This window comes from Hippopotamus amphibius, chromosome 1, assembly GCF_030028045.1.
Source record: "Hippopotamus amphibius kiboko isolate mHipAmp2 chromosome 1, mHipAmp2.hap2, whole genome shotgun sequence".
In the NCBI taxonomy this organism is placed as follows: Eukaryota; Metazoa; Chordata; class Mammalia; order Artiodactyla; family Hippopotamidae; genus Hippopotamus; species Hippopotamus amphibius.
Genome location: NC_080186.1, coordinates 223,824,897 through 223,844,884, shown reverse-complemented (window position 1 = coordinate 223,844,884; position 19,988 = coordinate 223,824,897). Strand labels below are relative to the sequence as shown.

Below are 19,988 nucleotides of genomic sequence, written 5' to 3'. Positions count from 1 at the left end.
TCCTGTATCATCACCTGTTTTTCCTCCTCCTCAGAAAATATTGTCTTGCTGTGTTGTAAATTTTTAGGATTTATTTATCAACAATTTAAAGTTTTTATTATTTAATTTGTTGCTTTGAGGGGAAATGATTCCTTTTAATTCATCTGTAGATATCTATTATTATAAAACTTAATTCATGAAGAATAATTTTAGTTAGAAAACAGGGGAAAGGTGGTTCATTGTGATTTGGCTCCTGGCTACTCCTTTCACCTTTTTTTCCCTACTTGTTTCCCTGGCTCCCCTCTACTTTGGCCATACTGGCTTTGTTGTTTTTTGGATATGCCAAACAGATTTCTGCCTTAGGGCTCTTGTACTTATTTATCCTCTGCCTAGAACATTTCTTTTGCACACATTAAAAAGGTTCACTCTTTCATAAGGTTTCTACTTAAAACTCACATCTTCAGGGAGGCCAGGGTTGCTATGTCAGAAGGATAAGTTTTATATCATGAGTCCAGATCATCTTTACCCCCTCAAAGACTGCAAGGGCAACCTAAGTATTGAGGTCCTTTAGATCAGGGGCTAGAAAATAGACTAATATAAAGAAGGGTAGTTGTATTATTACAGAGCAGCCACATCCAGTAGAACTTTCTGCTGTGATGGAGATGTCTTTATTTGTACTATCTAATATAGAAGCCACTAGCCACATGTTGCTGTTGAGCACTTGAAATGTGAGTAGTGTGACTGAAGCACTGAATTTTAATTAAAATTCAGATAGCCGTGGATTGGTGATTGGTGATTAGCATGTTAAATGACACGTGTTGAAGAATCATATAGTACAAATGAGAGAGATAGGAAAGGTTTCTAAGAAAAGGACTGAATGATCTTTAAATATGAGAAACAAAGGAGTTGGATTAGATGATTTGGAAAAGCCTATTCCAGAGTTACGTGTCCCAGTGGAGAAATTTGTAGGTCAAAGGGATTGACGGCTGGGAATACCTGGAAAGGCCTGTTTTAAATCCATGCAAAACTAGCAGATAATAAGACTCATATTTGTGATTTAGGTTAAGTGTATATAATAATTCTCTTGCACAGTAGAAAGAAAATTTATCATCTGTGAATGTTAGGCTGTCAAAGACAAGGTAGGGGAAAAAGGAGTGTGATTAGACTCAGCACATGGAGAGAGGCTAGATCATTCACCTGTTTTGAACTAAGATATTTTCTACAACTTTATGGTAACTTGAAATGGTGATAGCAAAAAAGCTAAGATCTGTTAGTAGCAAGATACCACAGATTATAATAAATACTATGAAGGAAAAAACAGTGATGTAGTAGAGAGTAAATTAGGCTCTACATAAGGTCAGGGAAGGCCTCTTGGAGAGGATGATTGACCTGATGGTTGAAGGATTCAGCCAGCATAAGCTAGGAGAAGAGCTTTTTAGGGCAGAAGGAATGCTAAGTGAAAAGCCCTAAAGTGAGAAAAACTTGTGAGTTCAAGGTACAGAATGGTTGTGAAGGTGGGATTGGGGTAGTGGGAGGTGGGTAAGGTGTTTTGAGCTTGGAGGGATAGATAGGGCACTGATTATGTAGGGCTTTTTAGGCCATAGAAAGAAGTTTGAATTTTATCCTAAATGGTTTTAAGCAGGGGTAAAACTTGATTTGACATGTTTTAAAATGATCACACACGGGTTGCCATGACAAGCATAAGTGATACTCATAAACTAGTATTTTCACCTTTAGGAAGTAGTTACTTAACAGTTGTTAAATTTTAGTAGTTTTGCAACAATATAACAATATATAGTCAGTTAACTTAATTGACTTAAATTGCATAAGTGGAAATGAAAGTTGCATATTTTTTTTTTTTTTGGAAAGTCTTGAGAATTCTGTAAAGGTTTTCATTTTCACATTCTGAGATCTATCTTTTCAAGTAAAATTTATATTAAAAACATGTTTCTTAATGCTTGAAATAAAAACTGATTTTAGTAATATTATGAAAGATCATTCAAAGGTTTTTATCTTTTTCCTACCATAGTATAAGTAAGGGTTTAATATTTTAGGTTTCTTTTCTTAGGTAAACTTTGTCCCTATTTCAGTTTTAGTCTGATGGGTGGTACCTTGCTTTTACCACTTGTTAGCTGAGTATCTTAGGGAAAATTACTTATTTTCTGTAAATCTTCATCTTTGTGAAATTGGTATAATAGTCGTACCTATCTCTTAGGGCTTTTATGAGGATTAAGTTAATAACCTAGCAGAAGTTAGGTGCTTTGATTATTGTTAACTGTTAGGAACTCACAGTGTTCTTGAATGCGCAAGGTACAGTTTAATTAATCCTTACATGTGAATTCTGTATTTGTGAATTCACATACTAGCTAAAATTTATTTGAAACCTCAAAATCAATACTTGTGATTTTGTGGTTATTGAATAACACAAATAGAATGATGAAAAAATTGAGTTGCTCAATATGTTCATTCCCAGATGAGTTCAAACTAAGCAACACTCTGCTTTCTTGTTTTAGTTCTAATGCTGTAAATAACTTTTTTTTTTTGGTGATCTGTTGAGTGTCATGTGTTTCGCATTTTTGTGCTTTATGTTGGTGATTTTGCTGTTTAAATTGGCCCCCAGGCATAGTGCTAAGGTTCTTGTCTAGTGTAAAGTTCTGTCTGGTGTTCCTGAGTGTTGGAAGCCTGTAATGTACCAGAGAAAATACGTATGTAAGATAAGGTTTGTTCAGGCATGAGTTGATCATGCTGCTGGTCATGAGTTTAATGTTACTGAATCAATAATATATATTAACTAAGGTATCTTTAAACAGAAACACACATAAAAAAAGGTCATGTATTTATCACTTGATAAAAGTGTTATGACCAGAGGCTCACAGGAACCTAGCCCTGTGTTTTCCCTAGGAGCAGCGATTTCAGTATTTAATAATTCAGTTTTCCTGGCAAATTTTATAGGACATAACTACCACAAATAAGGAGAATTGACTGTTTTTAGTGTTAAGTTTAGAAATAATTAAAATACCCACATAGTTAAGAAATATGTATTTCTAATTACATTGGAAACTGTGCCCTTACTCTGAATAACTCAGATATATACTTGTCTTAAATTAGGAGTCCCCAGTCTCTTCCCATTCTTACTGAGTTGATCGAGAGTAGAGAATGGTAATTTTTGATACTAATAGAAAATATGTGCTCTGTTTTTTTTTTGTTTTGTTTTTTTATAGCTGGGTGTTTCCCTTAGCAGTTTGGGAGCTATACCAGCAGCAGCACTAGACCCCAACATTGCAACACTTGGGGAAATACCACAGCCACCACTTATGGGAAATGTGGATCCTTCCAAAATCGATGAAATTAGGAGAACAGTCTACGTTGGCAATTTGAATTCCCAGGTAACTAATAGAAGAGTGGTGGGACCTTTTTTTCTTTTCCCTTTCTTAAAAACTGTGTCAATTGACAAAGTAATATTTACCTGATTTTTTTAAGAAGAATATGCTTTATTAACGTCACTTTGTTTCTTCAGACAACAACAGCAGATCAGCTACTTGAATTTTTTAAACAAGTTGGAGAAGTGAAGTTTGTGCGGATGGCAGGTGATGAGACTCAACCGACTCGGTTTGCTTTTGTGGAATTTGCAGACCAAAATTCTGTACCAAGGGCCCTTGCTTTTAATGGAGTTATGTTTGGAGACAGGCCACTGAAGTAAGAAACAGTAAACAAAGAAATTTTAATGATTTTGAAAAAATTTTGTGTTTTTGATATAATTAAGTTTTTTTTTCTTTTTAATAGTAATTGGCAATTTGTGGAAAGGAAGACTTTGTGTTAAGTATAAATGAAACACATGCTATATTTACCATTTTAGCCTTTAAAGTTGCATTTGAAGACATTATTTTTCTATTTCATGAGGCCTAATTTAACATTAACATTATTTTTTACCATACATCCTGATTGTAGGTCTTTTTCCATAGGCTTTAACAAGTCAGATTGGTTTTGCATTATTACACTAGACTAATGGACAGTTTAACATATGGGTAGAACTTACAGTAACATAGTAATAAGAATTTAGTAAATCCAAACTCTCAGGAAGAAAGTACCCAGAAATGTTTTAAATTATACAATTTAAGGTTTGTTCACATCCTTGTTTGCAAAATGAAAAATTGATGTAGCCTTTTAGGTTCTCAAGACCAGAAATTCTATTTCATGCAGATTATTGAGGCAACAGTTTTATCTGAATTCTGTAGGTAATTGCCTTAATTATACTGTTTGATCAGGATTCTGCTATTAGAGGATAAGAAACTGTTCTTGGTGAATGCTTGTCTGTTCACCATGGTAAAGTGAGACACACCAAATTCATTTATGTGCATTAGAGACACCACTGTTACCCATAAAGGAAGAGTTTTATCAGATTCCTCCCCTATTTAAAGCTGTATGACTCGGCCATGGTCCAGGGTCAATTAAAATGGTGCATGTGATATATAGGTTCCCTTTCATCCTCCCAGGATGCAGAGGTTATCACCAAAATTTTGTAATATAAGAGGAAATGATTCATTTTAATATTGGTATTACCATTTTAATTTATTATAATTCTAAGCTGTGCGGGAAAACCGTTGTCCTGGTCTATCCAGGTTGTTAAAGAAGTTAGCTAGGGTTCAATTTTTCTTTTTTTTTCACTTGCTTTTGCCTTTGTTAGCAAGAGATGATGGCAGATGGGAATGAGATGAATCATGGTTTTGAGGTTGGTTTTGGTTACTCTGTACTTAGCTATATTATTCTTAATGAGCTTTTGAGATGTTCTCAGATTTGTAAATATGTGTATCATATAAATTGTTTCATGTTTTGTAAAATATGGTGTGTATTTGTGATATGCTAATATTTTTAATTTAGAATAAATCACTCCAACAATGCAATAGTAAAACCCCCTGAGATGACACCTCAGGCTGCAGCTAAGGAGTTAGAAGAAGTAATGAAGCGAGTACGAGAGGCTCAGTCCTTTATCTCAGCAGCTATCGAACCAGGTAAGACCATAGTGTTGTTATATAGGTTGTAGTTGAAGATCATAGAATCTTAGAACTGGAAGGAATTTTAGAAATTATCTGTTCAGTCCCTTCATTTTACAAACAAGAAGACTGAAACTCAAGAAAGAGTAAGTGACTTAACTAGTGTCAAAGGTTGAAGAAGTGTTTAGCACAAATGTCTTTTTCCATGATACTGAATTGAGGTACCTTAGCTTGAGTTCATCAGTTCTTTATATGTTAATGGCAAAATCAGTGTGCAGAACTGACTTGCTTAAAGCAAAGTATAAATGTTATTGTGAGGCTAAAGGCAAGAATAAATATATTTTAAATGTTATGATTAAGCAGATTCACTTTTCCTTCAAAGTTTTAATTTTAAAAATAGAAAAGAGAGCCCATGATTTAGGAGAAATACAGAGACTGTTTTAGCAAGGTAAAGGGGAACACCTCTTCAAAGTTTTGTGTTGCTAACTAAAATTAAAAATCCAATCTAATGTCTAGACGGTTTACATTTGAGCAGATCTTCTAAATTAGCACTCAGAATTTACGCTTTAATTCTAGGAAAATAAATGGAAAAAGGATTTAAAATCACTGTCATAGGAATTACAGACATGTTATAATCGTACATTATGGCAGCAACAAAATACTACGAACAGCTGTTTATAATCATCTGGTTTATATGTACTGCTGCAGGGTGGCTGCACTCAACGAGTTTATGCAATGACTTTCTTGGATGTTTCTGAAGGATAATTGCACAGGAGGAGGATGTACAGAGAGTAGGCCCCTTGCACTATATGTGGTACATTCCACTTGTGCCTGATTATTAACTGGGATCTTTAATTGTTCTGAGCTTACACTGCAAAGTGGTTTTTTCCTCCCAGAGTCTGGAAAGAACAATGAAAGAAAAGGCGGTCGATCTCGTTCCCACACTCGTTCAAAATCCAGGTCTAGCTCAAAATCCCGTTCTAGGAGGAAAAGATCACAGTCAAAACACAGGTGAGAATTTCTGCTGTCATTTTTAAACTTTTTTCGATTTTGTATTCACAGTGGTTACGATTTTCTGAGTTTTTGTCTAAGTATCAGAGTTTAGAAATTTCACTGGTGTTCACCAGGGAGTATGGTTACCATTAGATGTTGTTTTAGTTAAGAAGTTTTATCTAATTAATATATAATTTCAACTAATTTTTAGTTTTAGAAGTTGGTTTTCTGTCTTAAGATGTTCTATTCCTGGTTTTTCTAAGAGTAAACTAGTCTTTATACAGAACGGCAGAAAATTTTCATTCTTCATATTGGGAAAGGGAACATCTGATGCTGAAAATATTGAAGTTCCTGCTTTTTGGTTTTTTCTTCCCCCAGTTCCCTCAAGGTTTAGGGAGCACCACCCCAGATCTTGATTTCAAGTAGTTACGTTTCTCCAGGATTATGTGTCAAATGGGGTACTTTGAGTCTTTGCGCTCTTGGTGATAAGAACCTTTTCCACCCACTTTGGGACCTGAAACATAAGAGTAATTTGCAGCTTTAATTACAGCTGTTGTATTGTGCTTAAGCTCCGTTTCTGTTGTGTTTATCTTATTTTTGAGCATGGCTCTGTCATTTTAATGTTCTTTTAAAATCTGTTATGTTTGGTGCAAAGGGGATCTCAAAATATAAACTTGCAACGCCATCTTGATTGGACGTGACCTAAGAATCTTGTCTGAAATAAGTTTTATTGTCTTTAAGATGTGGACGGGGCTGTTATTAAAATGTTAAAATGTATACAGTGGATCCTACTTGCATGTTATATGTACATACATATGCATACTCTCTAAAGAGAAGAGGTAGAGAAAAGTGTGTGCGTGCATGTGTGCATGTTTGTTGGGAGTATTAGAGAAGGAGGAGGATTTGAGGGGAGGGAAAAAAGGAACCAGTATGCTCTATGTTTTGAGCCTCATCAGCAAGCTCAGTTTAATCTTGATTTTCTGTGCTAATCAAGGAGGTTGAGGCAATGAGATAGGAAAATACAATTCTGTTTTTTAAATTTATTTTTTTATTGACATATACTTGAATTATGTTGTGTTAATTACTGCTGTACAGCAAAGTAACTCTGTTATACATATATATGTGTGTGTATATGTATACACACACGCACATTCTTTTTCATATTCTTTTCCACTATCATTTATCACAGGATGTTGAATCTAGTTCCCTGTACTATACAGTAGGACCTTGTTGTTTATCCATTCTATATATACCAGTTTGCATCTGCTAATCCCAGACTCCCACTCATACCCTCTCCCACCCTCCCCTCCCCCTTGGCAACCACCTGTCTATTCTCTAGGTCCCTGATTCTGTTTGTTTCATAGATAGGTTCGTTTGTATCATATTTTATTTTATTTTATTTTTTAAATTTTTTTAAATTAATTTGTTTATTTTTATGTATTTATTTCTTGGCTGCTTTGAGTCTTTGTTGCTGCACGCAGGCTTTCTCTAGTGGAGAGCAGAGGCTACTGTTCGTTGCAGTGCAAGGGCTTCTCATTGTGGTGGCTTCTGTTGCTGCGGAGCACGGGCTCTAGGTGTGGGGCTCTAGGTGCGTGGGCTTCAGTAGTTGCAGCATGCAGGCTCAGTTGTTGTGGCCCACGGGTTTAGTTGCTCCATGGCATGTGGGATCTTCCCGGACCAGGGCTGGAACCCGTGTCCCCTGCATTGGCAAGCGGATTCTTAACCACTGTGCCACCAGGGAAGCCCCGTTTGTATCATATTTTAGATTCCATGTATAAGTGATATCATACGGTATTTGTCTTTCTCTGACTTCACTTAGTATGATAATCTCTAGTTGTAGATATACTTAATTAGACTCTAGTAAACTATAGTTTCAGCTCTGTACTGGTGTATACTTCTGTGTTATTATTAGCTTGCAAAATTCCTTTTGGAACATGGCTTTACTCTCTGTCCCCATCCAGGGCCTTGCAGTAAGGCAAATTCATGTCCGAAGAGAAGAACATTGTTTCATGTACGAGGAATAAGGCAGTAGAGTGGAAGCCAGAATTGGAGAAGGAAAGTGGTATAGAGTCAGTGGTACTAGATTATGGATATCTCTATAGGTCAGTAGGGTGGTGAAGGTAAAGGAGATCAAGAAAATATAGAATTGAGCTGAAGAGTAATAACTTTTCTGAGGAAGAAAAAGACCAATGACTTGAATCTTACTTTGTGTTATAAGACCCATGCTCCAAATCTAATATCTTTGAGGTTTTCTAAAGGCTGGAAAAAAAGAAAAACTCAATGATTAGTGTCACTGTTTCCTTGTTAATTTCTGTGAAGCTTTCTCTATTGGGACAAATAATTTATCTACTTGAAGGTTGTTACTCTTCTTATTTTAAGTATCTTTGTATGTTTTACCCTTCCAAGGGTTAGTGGGGGAAGGGTTATTCTGTCTAAAATGAAATTGGTTAATTTATTCTTATTCATGGGAGTGATTTCATGGAGGTGTATCTAATTATGTAACATTAGAAATTAATTGTTCTTGGCTGGCACGTGTGCACACACACACACACACACACACACACACACACAGGCATACCTCGTTTTATTGTACTTGTTTTATTGTGCCTCACGGATACTGTGGCTTTTAACAAATTGAAAGTTTGTGGCAGCCCTGCGTTGTCAGATGATGATTACCATTTTTTAACAATAAAGTATTTTTAATTAAGGTACATACTTTTTTTTTTAAGACATAATGCTGTTGCACACTTAGTATGCTACAGTATAGAGTAAATATAACTTGTATATGCACTGGGAAGCCAAAAATTCCCATGACTCACTTTATTTTGATACTCCTTTTGTTGTGGTGGTCTGGAACTGAATCTCCAAGATATGCCCGTATATCTTTTTTTTGTCAGCATATACTGTTTTTATATATACATGGTGTATATAAACACAAGACACCTTTACTGAGGTCGTAAAGAAATACAAAAGAGGATGAGTTTTGTTGAAAAGAAAAAAAATCTCCTCACCCAAAAGACATTGACTTAAGGAACTCCCTCCCATTCTCCACCAATAGACATTTCTTGGTTTCCCGTCCTCTTTTAGTGGTATTGGATACCCTCAGCTCTGGTTCTGACCCACTAGACCTAGCAGGAGTGTGGATTGTAGGAGGCCTTTTTCTTTTCTTTTCTTTTAAAATAAATTTATTGATTTTTATTTTTGGCTGCATTGGGTCTTTGTTGCTGCGCAGGGGCTTTCTCTAGTTGCGGCCCACGGGGGCTACTCTTTCATTGAGGTGCGCAGGCTTCTCAGTGTGGTGGCTTCTCTTGTTGTGGAGCACGAGCTCTAGGCGCACGGGCTTCAGTAGTTGTGGCACATGGACTCAATAGCTGTGGCTTGCAAGCTCTAGAGCACAGGCTCAGTAGTTGTGGCCTACAGGCTTAGTTGCTTCGCGGCATGTGGAATCTTCCCAGACCAAGGATCGAACCTGTATCCCCTGCACTGGCAGGTGGATTCTAAACCACTGCACCACCTTGGAAGTCTGGAGCCCTTGTTTTTGAAGGCCCACCTTCTTCTAACTTCTTAGTGTTGTGATACTTCTAGAACCTTCTAGAACCCTGACCCTTTCCCTGTTCCTTCTTTCTGTAGGAGGGAGGAAGGAGTTATTTGTTACTGTGACCTTAGAAGATGTGTTTCCACTCTGTCCAAATTTTTATATGTGTTTTTTTCATAGGGACAGTGTTAGAAAAGGTGGGTAGTACTCTATTTATTATATTTTAAAGTTAAGTAACCTTTACAGACCAGCATAGGAACTATAAGACATTTTATAATATTTTAATGGGAAACAGCTGACTTACAAATGAACTTTGATGCAGCATAATGGTAAGTTGCCCTTTATTTACAATTCTTATAAATGCAATTTTGTACATTTTGCTAAAATGAGAACCTTTAATGATAGCTCAAATCTTTATCTTTGGTTGGATTAGATTTGCTCTTGACTTGAAGCTTTTAGCTTTCCTAATCAAAACCTGTAGGCAATTAGTGGGTTAGATAGACATGAAATATTTAATGTCAGGATTAAAGTACAATAACTACTCTTGACCAGTGACTTTCAAACTGAGGACCCAGAAGATAAGGTGGAAAGCCAAGTGCTTTTCTATTACTAACTTTTATTTCTTGGGGCTGTGGTTAATTTTCTTGAAGGAGTTTCTTAATTAAGATTGGAAAGCACTATTTGATGCAAACAAAATTATTTTTTTAGCAAGGTTAACTAGAATAGAAATCTTAAGACTTTTTATTAAGTACATAGAAGCAAAGGCCCTTTAAAACATTATCCTCATGTGGATATCTATAAATGGACTAAAAATGTAAGTTTTGCAGTTTTCCCCAATTACGAATAATATTCTTGTATTAAAAATGTGGTATGAAGATAAATGTATAATTTTGAAAGCTATATAATAGATGAGTGGTTCAGTTGAAAATTAGCTGTTGGAAAACAAATTTTACCTAACTGAAAAATGTATTTTAAGAACAAGATTTCATTATTAATTGAGGATTGTCTGGAGAATTTTCTGGTTTCACAGCATAGCACATTTAACTATATGTATTTCTTTTATAGATATTTGTTTTAACTTAATTCATGAAAATATTACTATTGAGATGAGTTTTAATTATATAAGGCATACTTGCAGAAGTTCATTTGACCTCCTTGGAATAAACAAAAATATAATTTAAAATTTTCATTGATGTTAATTGCTGTTAATGATGGTGACGCAGATGTTGAGATAGGAGTTTTAATCATTTACTCTGCACCAGAAACCGTTAGGCACTTTTCCATATATCATCTGTTTTAATTCTCATGACAGTTCTAGGAGATACAGGTATGATTCTTACTCCAGTTTTTAGGTGAAGATACTCAGACTTAGAGAGGTTAAGTGATTAGCCAAAGTTCTCACAGCTATTGTGTGGCAGAACTGAGTGTCAGAGCCAGATTGTTTAACTGCGAAGCTGGTGAGTCTCATCACTTTGTCGTCTAAGTTGTATGCATTCAGTTTGGTTATATTGTAATAAATAGTTCCTAGGATACCTCATTATGAAAAAATGTCACATTATATAAGCTATCATTTCAGTTGGGAAAGGAGCCTAGAGAATTTCAGAATTGGAATCACGGTTGTTTTTCCTTCAAGAATTCCAGTAATAAAGGTTTCTTTTAATAGCTATGTTTATGTAATTGTAAAATCAAGGTCTTGCGAATTCAACATTTGATTATATTTCGCTTTAACTCATGAGTAAAATGTTTGGTTTCCTATCACACTAGCACCATCATTAGTATTATGCTTCCTTATACATTCTTCTTAATGTGTGTTATGACAAACAACACACAGCCATTTATAGAAACCATTCAACCATATAACCACTACTCCCTGTCAAAGATAAGGTACAACAACAAGCAGTCAGGTTACATGCAAGTCAAGAGTTAAAGACAATTTATGGTATGAAAACTTGGACCATGGGAGAAGTTGTCTGTTCTAATTGAGGCATGTAATACTTAGCAGAGGAAAACCACACCTGAAACTATCAACTTAAGTCTGACATAGGGAAAATTTTTTCTCTGTTTTTATCTTTGCGTTATGGACAATGAACTGTCTGGTAAAGTTTCCAGTAAGTAATGTCAGGTAATCTAACTGAAGCATTATGTAATAGAGAGTTTAAAAATATTGATAAATACTGTCAGGATTGGTCTTAAAATGGTCTTATTTGAAAGATCTTAAGTATTTATAAATTGAAATTCTAAGAATAAGTTTTGATATTCTAACAATTTGTTTTTCTTTAGGAGTAGATCCCATAATAGATCACGTTCAAGACAAAAAGATAGACGTAGATCTAAGAGCCCTCATAAAAAACGCTCTAAATCAAGGGAGAGGCGGAAGTCAAGGAGTCGTTCGCGTTCACGGTGAGTTTTTTTGGAAATTAAGGGTAGTTTTCTCATGACCTCATTTGTTAAAAATCTGTTGTGGTTTACATTTTTAATGAAAGAAATTAAACTTTTTTCTGATTGTTTTAGTAATGATTTAATATCAGTTGTCATTAATTTGAATCTGATGGTTAGTATGATTCACAAGATTTCCAGACTCAATTCAGCCTGAAAATTGTTTCATTTAGCAGCTTTATGTACACATAAATTATACAGAAATCTATATGTAATGTCTTATAGTTATTATACATTGTTTTGTGTTGATAATTGTTGAGGAAAGAGAATGAGGTCCTTTTTGGGGAGTAGAATTAATTTAGTTGTGAATTTATTTATTTTTGTTTTTAAAGGGATAAAAGAAAAGACACCCGAGAAAAAATCAAGGAAAAGGAAAGAGTGAAAGAAAAAGATAGAGAAAAGGAACGGGAAAAAGAGAGAGACAGGGAAAAGGAACGTGAAAAAGAAAAGGAACGGGGTAAAAACAAAGATAAAGACCGGGATAAAGAACGGGAAAAGGACCGAGATAAAGACAAGGAGAAGGACAGAGAGAGAGAGCGGGAAAAAGAGCATGAAAAGGAACGAGACAAAGAGAAGGAGAAGGAACAGGACAAAGAAAAGGAACGAGAAAAGGACAGATCCAAAGAGATAGATGAGAAAAGAAAGAAGGATAAAAAGTCCAGAACACCACCCAGAAGTTACAATGCATCAAGAAGATCTCGTAGTTCCAGCAGGTTTGATAATACTTGAACTTTTTATCAGGGGGCTTACTGATGACAAATGAAAACATAAGTTTTAACTGAGGGGAAAAGGATTATTGTGTACACATGGAATCAGTATAATAATATGAGAATATTACCCTGATGGCAGAGTAAACATTTCTCTAGCAGAGGGATTGCTGCAGTATTGAATCGGTGAGGAGGAAGAGATAATATTGGGCAGAATTGTTTGAAAAATTAACTGTCCTTTGTAATCCACTATTTTAACCTGGCAGTAGTGCCAGTGGCTGCTGTTGCTGCTACTTATTATTTTTTTGGAGGGTGGGATGGCAGGGACAAGTTTTTGTTATGTAGAAAAATTGACCTCTTAGGCTTCTATATTTCTTTGGAATAATGTAAATTTTAATATATAAAAGTATTTCTAAAGTTGCAGTATTAGTCCTTTTTGTCATCTGAGTTCATTTTTACTGCTGTATTTTGTTGAATGCATGACATTTAAATTTTGGTTTTCATTTATTAATTTGTTGTTGAGGATTTGCTTTTCTCTTAGGACTGTTTATTAATAGGTACACTGCCACCAGATGGCAGCAGGTTGCCCTAGTAACGGCAGCAAAATGAGGATCTTCCTTAATTCAAGATTATCTCAACCTACATCCAGTGCTCCAGATGATATTGTGACTAAATAAAGTTCCTAAATTCTGTTAAACTGTATCTTAAAAATATTTTAAAAATATATTTTGGCAAGTTTTAAAGTTATTTTGAAAAGGTTTTTTTCATAGAACATAATTTCTGAGACAGTGGAATGTATATTTCCTAATTTTTTAACTTTGTGTTTTAAGAGCTTGATACTAGCCTTTGGTTAGTTAGTAGAAGATGATTGCAAGTATCTATTGAGCACTTTAGCATGTGCCAGGTTTTACATCTCAGCAGAGTTTTCATGACTAACCCTATTTAATCCTCACAGTAAGCCTGTGAGAAGGCTGTTGTTATGGTTTAAAACATGAGGAAACAAAGGCTCAGAAGAACTTCCATCTGCTCTGCACTTTAGTTAGAAGTATAGTAGTGCAGTAGCTCATTTTAGAGATTGATTAATTTAGAACTCTAACCAGTACTTGGTACTGGATTTTTAAAAATGCCTTGGAAGCTTAAAGTTGAAAGCAACAGTATATGTTAAAATGGGACTTCAAGTCAGTAGGTCATTGCCATATTTCAGTACATTGAACCAAAACCTGAGAAATTTAACTCATTTGCTGTGGGTATCAGTTGAACCTTGTGGACTGCATCTTTACTGCACAGTTATTTTATTGGTTGTTTCACACAATCTTTTGTGTTTTTTTTTGTTTTTGTTTTTTTTTACTGTCCACAGTATTTTTTAATCATTTATTTATCAAGAAAAACTATTCCTTAGCCCAGATATTCATAGTTCATAGTTTCATAGTTCAAGAACACAGGTAAGTGACAAACTTCCATGGAACTCAACCCAAAGAAGTTCTTTATATTCCAAAATCACTTTGCACTCTGAAAGATACCAGCCTTCCTCATCTTAAAATCTTTCATGGAATCATAATTTCTGTAGAAATCTGCATATGCCTTCTTTCTTGGTTCAGCCACAGCAAACTTATACAAAGTTGCAACTCCCAGGGAGACAATGAATGCTCCAACAATATGAAATCGCAGATGCTTGGCCAGAAGGCCACGCATCTGAGGTTTTGTCAAAGAAATGGAAGCCATGGTAGTTTTTCTCTTTGACAGCTCAACAACAGCGTCCTTTTAGACAGATGGAAAAATGGACCAATCTTTTGTGTTTATGTGATCATTTAGACATTGCCCTTCACAACACCAAATAATGTTTCGATTCCTTTTAAATTCTGTTGAATTTACTTTTTCTGATGACTTTGAAATGTTTAATTTTTTCATGGGCCATTTTAAGTCGCTTGATATTTATGAAAGTATAGATGTTCACATTCAGTCTTTAGTTCTTAGATAACCTCTGAGACCTGGAGAATAAATACTGGTTAATGTTAGTTCCTAAACGTTCAGCAGTTTAGAATGTTTCATGCTTTCAGAAGAGCTTGGTGAAGAGTTACAATTTCTTATCTTTTAGCATTTTTCTTCCTTTCAGGTGCTCTGATTTGTTTAGTGAATGGGAAACCTGTTAACTGCTCAGAACAATAGTCTTATTTGATGTTTTTATTTCCAACATTGTCTTCTGAGCTACATTCTTAAAGAAAAATTTTGATATTTAAAAACGTTCAATGCTTGAAATTACAATCAATAAGGATGAGACCAACAAAGGGAAGGAGAAAGTATTTATTGACCTGCTATGCACCAGACACTAGGCTTGGTACTTTACAGATATTATCCTGATCCTCAAAACTACAAGATTTGAGTTATCTCCATTTTTCAGTTGGAAAAACTGAGACTCAGATTAAGTAGTATGACCCCAGTCATGCAGCTGTTAAGATGTGGAACTAAAATTTAAATGTAAGCCTAATCAATTCCAGTTCTGCATACTAGAGCTGACAGCTTCTTTCTCAACTAACTGACATTCTGGACTGCTGTCTGTCCAGCCTTATCTATCATTATCACTAACTGGTAGTTGTTAGATGTCCACCTGTACATAGTGCTTCCTGAACATACAACTAAAGAGTTACGCTAATGAGGATGGAGCCATTTTGTGTAAACTTAAAGTCTGGGTTACACCGACATTCTCACGCTGTGAAAAAAGTACTTCTGGTTCTTGTGTGGGGTAGGGAGGTGCTGCTGCAGAATGGCATTGATTAAATGGAATAACGTCATTAATTTCCACATTAGGAAGTGTAATTTTGGGGTGACTTGGAAATAAAATTGGGTAATGGAAGAGAGAACGTTAGGTAGAGTTGGAATTGATTTATTTATGTTCTCAAAGTTCTTGACCTCTTTTGGTCTTAACATCTACTGTGTATACCGCATGTGAGCATTGTGTAGTTTTTTACTTTATAGATGAAAAGTGTACACAAAATGTTTCATTAGCCTAGAATCAACTTACTGAAGTCATGAGAACTTGAATTCTAGAGGATTTGGTTGTTTTTAGCTATGTAACCAGTAATTATCAGAGCTTCTTGTGAGATAGATCATTGGCTGCATTAATCATTTAATAAATATATCCTCATACCTCATCACCTGAATAATGGACATCTTGAAATTCATTGTTTCTAAGTTGACCACCCTTACAAATGAAGTAATTTATTAGAGTATGCATCATTTGGTAATATATTAAGCAAAATAGTTTTTAATAATAACAAAACTGTTTAATAATTATTTTTGACTTCATATTTAAATCCCAGGTTTTAAGTAATTTCCTTACATCTAAGCAGCTTGTGTGCTCAATTTTAAATGACTAGAACAACAGTAATGAAGTGGTAGGAGGTTAAGGGGTTAAGAGCAATTTCTCTATAAAATGAGTTAATGTAAATGCTATTTTAGAGACATTCTACATACTTAGGTTTAGAAAGTTCACATTTTTTTCAAGCCTGCTTATCTTTTCACTTCTTGAAAAGGGCCTGTTAACCTTGTTAAAAAATAATCCACAGTGGGGCAGCAAGGAGGTAGATGCATGACAAAGAATCTGATAGGCAATACATGCTTTAGGTGCTGAGGAAGAACAAGTTTAACGTGAGAGAATATGAAACATCCACTTTTCCACTTAGGAAATTACTGTCTAAATAAATCAGATGAAAAGGAGGTCATCTACCCTTTCTGATATGGAATCTTAGAAGATGTTTTCATTGGAATGTAAAATTTACGGTTCATATTTTGACCTATACTAAAATTAGATAATAGAATATTTTCATGAAATGCATTAGTTTAAACTGGCCTGTAAAGAATACTGTTCACTTGAGAGCATTAAGGACCGTTTTGATTTTGTGTATTTGAATTATCTTTTATTTAAATTACTGTTTTTTACCTGATGTACCCCCCAAAAAAAAATTAAAAAAAAAAATTACTGTTTTTTAAAATGACATATTTTTGACTTTCAGGGAAAGGCGTAGGAGGAGGAGCAGGAGTTCTTCCAGGTCGCCAAGAACATCAAAAACCATAAAAAGGAAATCTTCTAGGTCTCCATCCCCTAGAAGGTTGGTTGAAAGCGGGTGCTAAAACTGAGGAGGAAGCATAGGGGAAATTTTCTCTCTTCAGTCTATTTTTTTTTAACTATATTTTGGATGAGTAATATATAATACATTTGCGTGGTTTAGAAATCCAGAGAGTATAAAAAGTTATATAATGATAGGTCTTAAATTCCACCTGTATGTTCAACTACCTTGTCCCTACAAGTAATGACTTTATTAGGGGTTTTTTTTGGTATATCCTTACGGTTTTGTATATAGGTACAGATGAGAATATATAATTTTTATTTTCATCTTCTACAAAAGGTAGCACAAAATATACACTGTTGTACGGTTTGCTTTTGTCACTTAACTACCAGGAGAACTTTCTGTATTCATTAGAAAGTGCTGCTTCATTCCTTTTTACAACTGCATGGACTTTCATTGTCTGGCAGTACCTGGTTTTTGTAACCAGCCTGCAGTAGAACGGGCTTTCTTAATTTTCCTTTTATAAATTATATAAGTCGGTAATGAATAACTTTGTTTCCTATTCCAAGGGTATAATAAAATTCCCCCATTGCTTCTTCTTGTACTTCTGTGCTTTTAATTTTTGCATTTACATCTTTGATCCATTAGGAGTTTATCTTTGTTTGCAATGTGGCACATGGATCCAGTTTTATTTTATTTTTCTGAATCCTTCTTTGTTGTTCCAATATCATTATTAAAAACTCAATTTTCCTAACACTAATTTGATATGTTTCCTTTTTCATATACTGAATTTTTCTGTCTGTGTTGGAGTCTGTTTCTGGGCCTTCTCTGCTGTTGGATTGGTTTGATTGATGATTTGTGTACCAGTTAATGCCCCATGCTTTTAATTATTCAGATTGTGTAGTATTTTTAAATATTTAGTAAGGCCTGTTCTTCCCTATTCCCCTCATTGCTCTTTTTTTGAACTTTCTTGACCATTCTTGTGTGTTTATTTTTTTATTTGAACTTAAGAGTTAGTGTTGTCTAGGGTCTAGAAATAAAACCTACTGATAATTTGTATTATAGTTGCATTAAATTTACTAATTAAGGGAAATTGATGAATAGATGATTATTAAATAAAGCTTTACGAAGGTGAGTCTTTATACCCAGGAACATGGATGGCCTACTTATTCAGGCCATCCTTAGTGTTTTTTCATGAATGTTTCAGTGTTTATTTCATACCGATTTTATGTATTTTCAGTTTATTTAGCTATGTTTTGCTTTTTTGTTCTTGTAAATGAGGTCTTTTCTTTCATTATGTCATGTAATTTGAGATTAGGTTTGTACATAGGAAGGATATTGATTTTTGTATATATATTTTTTCATTCCATTATCTTACTGATGGGTCATAGTTTTCCAGTTGATTTTCTGTGGTTTTCTAGGTATAGAAAAGAGAAATTTTTAAAAAGCTTTGCCAGGGTAGAAGGAGCATGTTTCCCAGCAGGGATCTTTTGTTTATTTGTTTGTGGGTTATTATTTTTAGGTGCGAATAAAGAAAGGCTTAGGATCATTTAGGAGGTAGGCCAAAATTTTTTTTTTTTAATACTTTGCTCATGAAAGTCAAAACTTTTCTTGGTTATGAACTCAAATTAGACAAAAAGTTATATTTATATTTGCCAGGTATCACTTCCTCCCCCATTCCTTCTACTTTACTCCACATCCACTCTCTGTAAGTGATCAGTTGTTTTATCCTTCCTTATGTTTCTTTTTTGCAAAATTAAGCACATATGTGTGTTTGCATTTCTCCTTTTCTTCACGAAAGACAGTGTTCATATATACTGTGTGTGTGTGTGTGGTGTGTGTGGTGTGTCAGTGACTATATCCAGACCCACTTCCATTCTGAGTTATTTTTTAAGTTGAGAAGTACTTTATGTAACAAAATTCACCCTTTTAAATGTGCATTTCAGTGGTTTTTAGTAATTTTCGTTGCATTTTTCTTAAGAGTTTACAATTTTGTGCATCCATCACTGCTACTTATGTACTTCCAGAACATTTTTCGTCACTTCAAAAGAAAGCCTGTACCCATTAGCAGTTCCTCCCTATGGCTCCTTACAGCCACTAATCTACTTACTGTCTCTGTGGATTTGCCTGTTACGGACATTTCACGTAGACTCATTTAGTATGTGTGGTCTTTTGTACCTGACTTCTTTGACTAAATGTAACATTTTCAAGGTTCATGCATAGTATAGCATGAATCAGTACTTCATTCCTTTTTGTGGGTGAGTGATATTCCATTGTATGGATAAAAACAGGTTTTGTTACTTAACCATTCATTAGTTGATGGACATTTAGTATTGTTTCCATTTTTTTTTGCTATTATAAATAATGCTGCTGTGAACATTTGTGTACAGGTTTTGATGTGGACATGTTTTCATTTCTCTTGGGTATATACCTAGGAGTGGTAATTGCTGAGTCATATAGGAATCCTTTATCCTCTTGAGAAACTGACAAACTGTTTTCTGACGTGGTTGCACTATTTTATATTCTCATCGGCAACATACAAGTGTTCCAATTTCTCCACATGCTCACTGACACTTGTTATTGTCTGTCTCTGATTATAGCCGTTATGGTGAGTGTGCAGTTGTATCTTGTGAGGGTTTTGATTTGCGTTTCTTTAAACATGATTAGTGATGTTGGGCATCTTTTCATGTGCTGATTGACCATTTGTATATCTGTTTTGGAGAGATGTGTATTCTAGTCTTTTGCCCATTTTGAATTAGGTTGTTTGTTTTTTTGTTGTTGCTAATTTGTAGTTCTTTATATTCTGGTTGTTAATCCCTTACCAGATAATATGATTTGCATGTATTTTTTTCCCTGTGCTGTGGGTTGTGTTTTCACTTTCTTAAGTATCCTTTGATGCACAGAAGTTTTTTAATTTTGATAAAGTCAACTTAATTTTTTTCCTTTCATTGTTTCTTGCTGTTGTATCCAAGAAATCATTGCCAAAGCCAATGTCACGAAGATTTTCCTGTGTTTTCATCTTAAGAGTTTTATAGTTTTAGTTTATATATTTAGGTCTTTGATCCACTATGAGTTAATTTTTATATATGGTGTAAGGTAAGAGTCTAATTTTATTCTTTTGCATGTGGATATCCAGTTTTCCTAGCACCATTTGTTGAAAAGGTTGTCCTTTCCCTATTGAATGGGTCTTGGCACCCTTATCAAAAATCATTTGACCATACATGTGAACATATATTTTTGTCTTTTTCCATTAGTTTGTAAGTCTTTCCTTATGCCAGTACCA

At 34.7% G+C, this 19,988-nt stretch overlaps 1 protein-coding gene across 4 annotated transcripts in view; it reads left to right on the top strand.

Annotated features, from left to right (window-relative positions):
- SREK1 (splicing regulatory glutamic acid and lysine rich protein 1) overlaps window positions 1-19,988 on the top strand; it is a 42,193-nt gene that overhangs the window by 14,841 nt on the left and 7,364 nt on the right. For 3 of the 4 annotated variants that reach the window (XM_057742141.1, XM_057742132.1, XM_057742150.1), the window contains 7 exons: window positions 3,201-3,365; window positions 3,497-3,675; window positions 4,858-4,988; window positions 5,867-5,981; window positions 11,779-11,898; window positions 12,267-12,647; window positions 16,652-16,747. In XM_057742141.1, the coding sequence (XP_057598124.1) occupies window positions 3,201-3,365; window positions 3,497-3,675; window positions 4,858-4,988; window positions 5,867-5,981; window positions 11,779-11,898; window positions 12,267-12,647; window positions 16,652-16,747 (1,187 nt within the window). Of the gene's footprint in view, window positions 1-3,200; window positions 3,366-3,496; window positions 3,676-4,857; window positions 4,989-5,866; window positions 5,982-11,778; window positions 11,899-12,266; window positions 12,648-16,651; window positions 16,748-19,988 lie in introns of those variants that run through there. The other variant, XM_057742159.1, reaches the window with a different exon arrangement.